We start from the raw sequence: 10,558 nt of genomic DNA on the forward strand, positions 1-10,558 counted from the left end.
GGGCTCTATTGATTGGAGCACAATCATATCCAACCATGACACAGCAGCTTTATCACATGCACATGCATGTTAGTATGCTAGAAACAGGGCCAAAAGAACTTTGGCCAAAAAAGAAACAAGCCGCATGTGGTGGCATGAGCACGTTTGCCTGGTAAGCAATGGGGGATGCCCGATGTGAATATGTAAAGAATAGTTAAAATATCCACTATATTCAGATGCTTACAGTTATACTGCTTGCCATTAGGAAAAAATTTGAAAATCCATAATTTCAGGCCACTACGACTCATCACCCTCGAGCATTGTTATTGGATGTTTCACAGCCTAAAGCAAATACAAGAAAATTTCATTTGTGGTTAACACCACATTTCAAAAGAATGAATATAATAAAAAATGGTAGAACATGATTTATCCAGTTTTTCAGAAGCAGTAACAGATCATTCCCTGCCTCCTCCTATTGTGATTTCTAGGATAACTGCTGGCTGCAGCACTTAGAAATGTCTTCTTTGTCTCTATATTGTCTTCAAGGACGCTCTTTCAAGTCACTTAATCTGTTATTAGTCAAAGTTAACAGGTAAGTCTGCATTTTAACATTTTCCTAATGCTTCCAAATAGCTTTTAAAAAAAGGTAGCCAGAGGGAAAAACAAAGGAGGATGGACCCCTTTCAAATTAATTGAAAACAAGACAAACTCTAGTGGGTCATATTTTTCACCATAACCATCCTAAAAACACAAAAAATGACCTTATCTTTTCCATGAATGAGACTCTTTCAAAAAGATCCCTTTGGGATTTTTCTTTGCATTTTCCTCTTCACTTTCCCTGGTTCACTTAACATTATATTATTCAGTGAATAATGAATGACACATACCTCTGAATTCTAATGTTTCTACACGAGCATAATAACAAACAAAACAGGAATCACTGCTGAGCATAAGTGTTCCATGGAGTGCCCACTGATAAAGTAAAGATTTGCACTGTATATTTTCCCATCGACAGCAGCTTCAAACTTGGCTACAAGACAAACGCCTGAACCATATGGTGTGAAAACTTAGAGACAGGTGGTGAATGAACAACAAAATAAACCATCATCTATACCAAAATCTTCTACACAGTAATGCCAAACCAGATAAAGAGGCAATGTAAGAAAGAAAATTGATCAGAAAACAGGCACTTCAATTCAATGTTTCAAACTTCTTGTACAACTATTTCACATAACGATGGTTTATATCTCAAGACTTCATCCAGTCACATCTGATCACAATAATTAAAAGGTCATATTGATGCCCAGTCTTCATGTGCTGCATTAAGTGATATATATCAAATTTCAATCAAGTCAGAAGCATCCTTGCGGTGCATCCAACTAAAGGCTTGATAGAAAACACTAAGCATTCCGAGCAGTAAAAAACTAGCCAGGTATTTATATACATTACCATCCCTAGAAAAACTGACAAATCTCCTGCCAAAAAATTTTTTTAACAATAAAAGTGCTAAACTAGAAAGCACCTCTGCATATTATGTTTCAGCTTAAAAGAAGGATTCAAGCATCTTATTTTGGGGCTGAATTGCCAATTGACATATGTGCTTAAGTTCCTTTCTCAGAATTCAGGTTGCAAGGTCATGAATCATATATGTAAAGCAATGAAAACAACAAAAGAAGAGGACCTAGAATCTTTCTTCCCCTGTCTCCTCTGCAATTTTGAGACGATCAGACAAGAGGATAATCGGAAACAACTCAAGGGCAAGAAAAAGGGTTTCCTTCAAAACTTAAGGAAGCCTGGACAAAATTTTCCTCACAAAGTTACGCATAATCTCATTTAAAACTCAAAATTTATAACTTTCCAACAAAGCATTTTGCCTTTTTCTCTTCTGAAGTATTCATCCATTTTATGTTGTTGCCGGACAAGTGGTCTTAGTTGCAATGACAGTATCATTGCAAAAGACTGCCACAGCTCTTTCATTGGATGTACATCCATAAAGCAAAAGATCATTTGCCACACTTCTCCTAGATCTTGGTACATGTTCTTTTAACATCAATATTGTTTGCATTGATTGATTACTGATCTATTGAACTTTGCTTTTGTAATTATTTTGAACAATAAGTCATAAGTTAGAGATATTTTTAATACTATAAACGCATGAAGAGTTGAATTTTTTTTATTCTTTACTGACTGAAATTAATAATAAAAATAATGATGATGATAAAAGAGCTGATAAGGCATGGAATACCTGCCGCCCAAAGCCAATACACTGAGTGCATATATTTTGGCAGGTAGAGAAATGTCATGCCTGGTATGGCTATGCATGGAATCAATTGGAACATCATGCACAACCGAAGATCATTAAATATTCTGCAACCAACTAGCAACACATTCCCAGCACAAAACTTTAGACCATGCATGATACAGGAGCACCAATCAATGAACCAGAGGATTTACATCTCAAATTTAGGAATTAAAAACCAACCTTGCATAGGCCGTGTAAAGTGGAACAACAAATAGCAGCCCAAACAAACAACTTAATCCAACCTGTTGTCCTACTCTTTCCACAACAAAACTAGAGAAAAGTGAATAATATGCTATCATCATCAGCATATAGCAATGCACATTAAGAATTTGAAAACAAAAGCATCACCCATAGAAAAGGAGAAAATAGTGATCTGCAAAAGAAACCATAATCCTACATTTTGTTTTGAATCTTAAGAATATATTAAGAAAAAAAAAAAAAGCCTGGATCCAGTGGGCCAAAATTGTGGAATTAAGTATGGTCTAAGTAGGTAGCACAAATTCCAGTTTCAAATACAGGAAAACAAACTACAAACGTTAAAGAACATTTGTATGCTATTGTTTCGCTTTGCTACATTCCTTGCAAACCAAAAAAAGCAAAACATAAAAACTACGATAATTATACAACAGAATAGCAATGCTAACCGGCAAGGTGTCCCACATGACTCTACTGTCGTCTGGATTTAGATGATAGTAAGCAGAACCCAAAGCGACACCTACGATTCATCCATAGAAAAGCAGCCAACCCCAAACCTCTCCTCGCAAGCTACGCAAAAAAAATAACAATCGTGAAACAACAAAAGTAAACTCAAAAGACTTATCACGAACAGCACAAGAAAACATGAAACTACCTTATAGTAAAAAGGCATCCTTGAAGACAGAGGACAAAACCCACAACACCCACAACCAGAAAGGGAAAATTGGTGATCACATTCAAAGTGTTGGGAACTTCGGTCATATAACGAAATAGATACCATCAAACGGAGATGACAAGTCGTTTTCAACCGAAATGACAAGTCCAGGAGTGAATTAAATTTATGAGGATTAAAGCCTCTTACTCAGTCACCCAGATAGCAAAATGCTGGAATTATCAGAACAGAGATGATAAAGATAAACCAGTAGATAATAACATAGAAATTGCAGAGACTGATAGAGAGAGTAAATACCAAGAAAATTGCGCATGTCAGCGAAAAGATGGTGCTGGCTAGGGAGAGGGATCTTGGGTGTGGCAACATGAGCAAAACCCAACACAGAAATGCTCCACCCCAAATGCGGCTTCTCTTTCTTCTTCCTATCTCTACATGTTTATTTACCATCCAACCCATTCTCTCTTTGTTTTGCTTGCTCTTTTCTTTCGCTACAAAAGTAATTCTCTTTCTTTTGCGCCCTCTCTCTAAAAAGTCTCTCCTTCACTCTCTTCGCTCCTTTCTGGCTGATGCTTTTATTTGTTTCAACGATTGTTGTTTCTTCAGTGTCGTTATGCAGATTTTCTATTTCTTCTTTGTTCTGATTTTACGACGTTTTACACTTTGCACGCTGCAAATTGCAATCCGAAATCCGACATGTCGTCGTATTCTCCATTCGGAATGGGCCGTGTTGGACTTAATGCGTAGCAGAGACCTTACCATTACCCAAAGATGAGAGGTCCAACATCAGAAGCCCATAGTTAAACCCGTCTTGGCCTCTTCTTACTCTCTTCTTCTGATTCTTCTTCTTCATATAAAGGTTTAACAATTTCATATTTATTTAAGTTAATAAAAAAATTTAATTTTAGTGACTAATTTTATTAATATCTCTAAATTTTTTCTTTAAATTTGAGAATAATAATTTTACTTAATTTAATATTTGAGAATAATAATTTTACTATCAATTATAAAAATATATTAAATATTGATGCCAAAAAATTTAATTTATACGACATAAAAATTTGCCTCTATTTATTTTATGCCTATAAAGTTAAAAATTTACTATTTATTTTGTATTAGATTTTTTCGTTTAACATTTTAGTTATCATATTAGGTATATGAAATAGTTTGCTAACCGTGTAATATAGACCTTATTTATTAAGTTTTTTCTTTAAAATTAATAAAATATATGATTTATTTAAAAACAACTGTAATTATTATTTAATAAATTTATAATTTATAATTTTTATGCATTAAAATAATATATCACTATTTAAATTTTGGTACCTTCATATTCAATTCTGCATCCGTTCTTGGCAAGCCAACGGCATTGGCCCTCCCTCTTGATCATGGTTTTAAAACTCAGACCAACTCGACTGATTGAATCGTGAAAATTATGAATTGATTCATCAAACAGTTTGTTTCATCCTCAAAGCTCACACATCACCAAAATCAAGAAAAACTGGCGGTTTAGCCAGATACCCATTCAACTTGTTGCGGGTTTAATAGATTGAGCGAGTTTTTATTATTTTTCCATTAAGCCAATTTAATTAAAATGTCTTTGTTTTGTTAAACCCTTTCTTTCAAAAGATTAAAAAATGCAATTCTAAGTGCTCAACCTTTTTGTTCTTTAATTTTTAAACCGTTATTATGTTATAATGACTTATTTTAAATATAATTTAAATATATAATTGTGTTATATTTATTTTTTTAATTAAATACAATGTAAAACATGATTTGTTAACATTTATATTGAATATGGTGATTTGCATCAAATGGATAACATTATTATAAAAAATTTTATGTAATAATTTGATTCGTCCTTTGTTTAACATTGATTCAATTTTAAACTCTTAATCCTCTATCTTCATCAGTTTCTAAACCAAGCCAACTATGAAAACCATGCTTTCGATTGCTCACTCTTCCTTCACCGTACCATCCCTTCACATACAACCCTCAAAATTAAATATTAGTGATGCAAACCATCGCTAAGGATGGTAATGGATAAAATATTTGTAAAAATCACTATACTTGAAACTCAAACGTCATTAATATTTGTAATACTTAAATCAATACTGAATTTAATTAAAATTCATCATAAATTACCTAAATTTTATTATTATTATCTAAATAATACCTAAACTTATTTAGATTTATATATTCTTATTAATAATTTATAAAAAAAATTATTAATAATTTATATTTTAAATATTTTATAATTTTATAAAATATTTAAATTCTATTTTTTAAAATATATTTTATAAAAATTTTATAAATATTATTATAAAAATATATTTTATTTTTAATTAATTATTTATATAAATGAGTCTAAATAGTGCTTAATACATAAAACCATCTAATACGGATATTATCTACTTAACCAGAAAGATTTGGAGCCCGATTATTTACTTATCTGAATTTGTCTTAATGGGGTGTTTCTATTTCAGCATCCACTGACATGGTCACTCATGCAGACACTGATGTGGAGATTGTGGATGCTGGCTCTGCATCTGCTGGCCAATGCTTGGCCTTGATGCTGTCGCACCTGACTATGGCGAGGCAAGTGACAGCCACTGGTCCCTCGCTGGCCTACCTCGTGCATCTAGAACCATTTCAGATGATCGCTTTGCTGGTTAGCCAACACATCCCAACGATGAAGCTTCTATGTGAGAAGCTTTCTTGTTTTCATTGCTTATCCAAGGAAGCTTGGGAACCGTGGGAACCTCCATGAGGAGGTTTTGCAAAACTGGAAAATTGTCTTGGTTCCACGTATGGAAAAAACACAAAGACCCACCATCATAAAGAGTTGTCTTGTTCCACAATATTCAGATATCTCTGACTTAAGCTCAATTTGGTAAGCCACAGAAGCACTTCAGATTTTTTCTTTAATTATTTTAAGAATATTAATGAATTAAAAAAATAAAAAAAAAATTAATTGAAGTATGAACTATCAATTATGTGCAATTATTTTATTGTTCATTTAATTATAACCCATTCAGAAAAAGCTTATGCTAAAACATGTTAAGACTTTATATTATATTTTTTGTATAAAATATTAAAAAAATTAAAAAAATCCAAATTAATAATTTTATTATTAAGACTTACACTTTATATTAGGAGCATAATTAGGATCAATGTTTATATTTTTCATAGTTCCTTAAAAAAAAAAAAATTGTAATTAGAGTTACATCTCATATGGAAGACAGTCCAGAATGTGTTAGTTAAAGCAATAAAATCTCCCACGTGCCTTCCGACCAAACACAGCCAAGCACCCACCTTTCATCTCATCTACCCATCTACGTTTTCCCCAATTTACCCTCATTCAATGTATATTTCATAAAATTAAATTATAAAATTAGAAGGACTAAATTGTCCTTATATACTTTAATTGTCAGAGTCACCTCTTCTCTTTTCTTTTCTTTCCTTTTCATTATCTTATTAATGCTACAGAAGCCTCTAAAGTTAAAAGAGATTAGTAACTAATAAGATGAATTTTTAGTGATTTTAATGAGTATTAGCAATAGCAGAGCTGAGCAGAGCAAGCCCAGCACAGGCAACAAAGCAGTGAAATTGTTTAAGTGGATCCACATTCAATGAAACCTAAAATTTCAAACAAATTAACAAAAATAAAATCCAACCCAGAAATCTAAAACCCACCTTTGATTAGTTAATTTCCACTTGTTCTACTGGTCATCTCCTTGTACCTCATAATGGAATCAATCCTCTGCAACTTCAATTGCTGCTTAAATCTGTTGATGAAATCATCAGCCTTGGCATCCACTTCCGCATCATCCTCCTCTGTCGCTTTAGTCTTGCTTTGTCTCACAGTCGCCGGCCGACGAGATTCCACAATGTCTTCTTCTTTGAAATGAGCAAAAGCAGACTTTGCGCTAGCAGATTTTTTCATTTTCTTTGGAAGCTTTGTGGGAACCTCGCCAGAGGTTGGCTTTGTGTCCGATTTGGACCTGTTCACTTTATTATTGCTCTGTAGCTTGCTGTATATCTCGTCAAGGGTCTGTTCTTGATCTTGGATTTCCTCAGTATCTTCCTCTTCTTGTTCTGTTTCCACTCCTTCTTCTTGTTCTTGGAGCTGTTCTTGTTCCAGTTGATAAACTGGCTGTGGAGTGAAATGAGTGTGCGTTTCTTGAGTTCTGGGCAAATTATTGGTACTGGGTTCCTGAGAGAAGTAATTATAGAGGTTGACAGACTTTAGACGTTGAAGAATAGAAGGAGATCTACAGATAAAAGGTTGATTTTGGTGGTACTCATCGTGAGGAGATTGTTGGAGAGTGAAATGGGAGTCAAATTGCTGAGTTTTTTCATAGGTTACGGTAGTGGGTTCAGAAGATCTATAACTGTAGAAGTTGATAGATTTGAACCTTTGAAGCACGGATGGAGATCTAACAAGTTGATGCCCGTCGTGTTGTGGTTGTTTGTCCTCTTGGTGTTGGGTGGGTTTCAGGGTGGCTAACCTTGAGGTGATGGCAATGGTGCCTATCATGAGATTGAGGAAGAGAAAGAGAACAGATGGGGTGAACCAACTATTCATGGATGCCCAGACAGAGGAGGGTATGGAAGATACGGATTCTTCAAACATGGCTTTTGGCCAGAGAAGGTAGAAAGCGAGGATAAGAAATGGAGATGGGTAAGGAGGTTGTACTGAAGTGCTCGGGGGCTTATAGTAGAGGCCAAATTTTATGGATTTTTTTTGTTTTTGAAATTTTTTTAAAATAGGATATCAAGGGGTAACAGGTCTGTGAGAAATGGACAAAACAGAGGAAGTGGATATGGGTAGATACGGGGCTGTGGGAACAGTCAATAAAAGCATGCAATACTCACGAAGAAAAACGACGACGTTGCCACCATAAACCTTTAGATTCTTGGCGATAACATCGATGCCTTGTCTTCCAGCCCTGAACCTGAAGCTGAAGGGCAGGTTGCTTCTTTTTGGGTCATCAGGAATATGCGAATAAACCCACCCCAATTCACATTCCCAATTTAACTCAACTTCACAATAAAGACTTATCACCGAGAATTTATGCAATCATGTATGAAAATTTTGATTTAAATCCATTACTATTTAATTATTAACTTAGAATTTAGTTTGATTTATTAAATAATTTACTTTGATTTAATTTGAATTTTAAAAAATAATTAATTAAAAAAAATTCTATTATTTCTCAATAGTAACAGGCTGTTGTTTTGTTAATATTATATAAAACACAAGCATTCTTGCCTTTTTCTCTTGGCCTCTCTCTAGTTTGCGCCTCAACTACGCGTCGACTTCAGCCCTACGTCGCCTCACATCTGCAAATTTGCCAATGCCTCGCAAAGAGGTGGACCTAGGATATTGGGCATGTGCGGTTGGATTGAGCTTTGAATTTTGAGGTCAAATAGGTTTGAATTGAAGCTTATGGCTCTTGTTTGGATATCAAAACACGATCCTATGATTAGGGCTGAGTATTTAGTTTAAATCGAATCGAATAAAATCGAATCATTAAAACTGAATTAACTGAATTACTATATTTTAAAAACTGAACTAAACGAAAATGAATGAAAAATCAAATTGAACCGAACCATTCTATTTCAGTTCGTTCGGTTTAAACTGATTGATTTTTGATTTTGGATATTTTTTAATTTAAATTTCATTTTCAAGTTATTTAATTTGATTTTGACCTTAGTTTGAATTTAATAACCAGTAATCAATGAAATTGAATAATTTATATGTATAAAATTACATATAATTTATAAATTTTCTATAAAAATAAATTAATTTAAAAAAATTAATAAAGTAATTCGATTCAATTCAATTTAATCGATTTTTTCTCTTTAAAATCGAACTGAACCCAAATAACTGAAATTTTTAAAATACAAAATCGAATCAAACTAAATTATCTTAAAAATCGAATTGAATTACTGAATTTAAATAATTTGGTTCGATTTATTCAGTTATCTATGACCGGAGATTGGTTGAGAACAAAAAATGGAGCATTGAGAAACAAATCGCTCGAACTAAATATAATTAATTTATTTCATTTTGATTCAATTTGGTTATTCATTTAATCTTCGATTTGATCATCCATTTAATCTTAACAGTAGAGTGGTAACGACAAAGCATCTTTATTTTTTTATGTCCCACTGAAGACTTTAGTGAGGAAGGCATAATAATATGAGAGCCTAGTAGGGTCCAAGAGATTATTGTCAATCACATAATTAGTTAAATAAGGTAAATTGATACCTTTTGATTTATACCATTGCCAATCAAAGGGAAGACATGTGAAGTTTGGAGCACAAAAGAGTCCCCACTCCCTCCATCAACATTAAAGTATGATTTTTGCCAATTCATAAGAATATTTATTATCTATCCCTTGGAGAGGAACATATTTGTCTACCTTTTAAGTCTTAACACACTATGTGGAAGGAATCCCACATTTGGTTGGGGTAAGGATCATGTGTGTAACAACCTAAATTTTTAATAAATATTTTTTTTATTAAGCTAATAATTTATTGATATTTTATTCATTATTTTAAAATTTATATTTTTACAATGGTATTTTTGTTAAATGAATATTATTTTTACATGTATCATTATTATTATTATTATTATAAAAAAAAGAAAAAAAAAGAAAGAAAATAATTAAAATTTTTCCAAGAATGAATCTAGATAATATGCTGTCTAGATTCATTCCCATAAATTAAAAAAAAAAAAAAAAACAGATTGAAACGAGCAAAACCCCCCTCCCTCTCCCTCACGCAACTCTCTCTTTCTCCTATCTCTTCTCTCCCTTCCTCCATATTTTTCTATCGGTGAAGGAGCAACCACCAATGACCGAGCAGCTCCAAGCGATGCCAGCAAGCCACGGGTCGGATGGCAGCACCACCAGTAGCGGCGGCAAAGATGGATGAGAGAGAAAAATACGCGCACAGAGGCAGCAACTTCCAGGCGCGATTCCAACTTCATCCAACATCCGATCAAGGCGATTATTGGATGGTCCATATCACTTGGTGAGATTTTTAGGCTTTTTCAATTCTCAAAAATTAAAAATAATTTTATGATAATTATTGACAATTTTTTAAATTCATTTAGATGCGATTGGATTGGTGATAGCTTACGGACACCCAGGACCGAGTTTTTAGCCAGACTCGGCTGCTCGACGGCCCGTCTCGGAACATAGTCAATATTACAGTTGATCCCAGCGTTTCAGATGTTTTGGACAAGTTCAATGTGTCAGATTTGACGTAGGTAAATTCGAACTCCAAGTTGTTCATTTTTTCCTAATACCGAGTTTAGAATAAAATTTATAAAATAAGCGTGAATAGTCAGAAAATTGTGATTCTTTTTACAACAGCCTTATAATATTGTTAATGTAACA

At 33.4% G+C, this 10,558-nt stretch overlaps 1 protein-coding gene and 1 long non-coding RNA gene across 5 annotated transcripts; both read right to left on the reverse strand.

The window, feature by feature from the left end:
- Nucleotides 1–181: 181 nt before the first annotated feature.
- On the reverse strand, nt 182–3,904 carry LOC110633284 (uncharacterized). Of its 4 annotated transcripts, XR_009141358.1 has the most exons (6): nt 3,447–3,877; nt 3,132–3,361; nt 2,462–3,046; nt 2,225–2,356; nt 867–1,024; nt 182–548 (listed from the first exon to the last, which is right to left on the reverse strand). It is a non-coding gene; the product is annotated as an uncharacterized LOC110633284 (long non-coding RNA). The 4 variants fall into 4 exon arrangements; XR_002490779.2 differs by having other exon boundaries at nt 867–2,356; nt 3,447–3,904; XR_009141357.1 differs by having other exon boundaries at nt 2,225–3,046; nt 3,447–3,879.
- Nucleotides 3,905–6,661: 2,757 nt separating this feature from the next.
- On the reverse strand, nt 6,662–7,898 carry LOC110633280 (pathogen-associated molecular patterns-induced protein A70). Its single transcript, XM_021781798.2, has one exon. The coding sequence runs from the start codon at nt 7,780–7,782 to the stop codon at nt 6,853–6,855; it is 930 nt and encodes a 309-aa protein (XP_021637490.2). The 5' UTR covers nt 7,783–7,898; the 3' UTR covers nt 6,662–6,852.
- Nucleotides 7,899–10,558: the final 2,660 nt, after the last annotated feature.

The sequence above is a fragment of the Hevea brasiliensis genome, chromosome 11, assembly GCF_030052815.1.
Source record: "Hevea brasiliensis isolate MT/VB/25A 57/8 chromosome 11, ASM3005281v1, whole genome shotgun sequence".
In the NCBI taxonomy this organism is placed as follows: domain Eukaryota; kingdom Viridiplantae; phylum Streptophyta; class Magnoliopsida; order Malpighiales; family Euphorbiaceae; genus Hevea; species Hevea brasiliensis.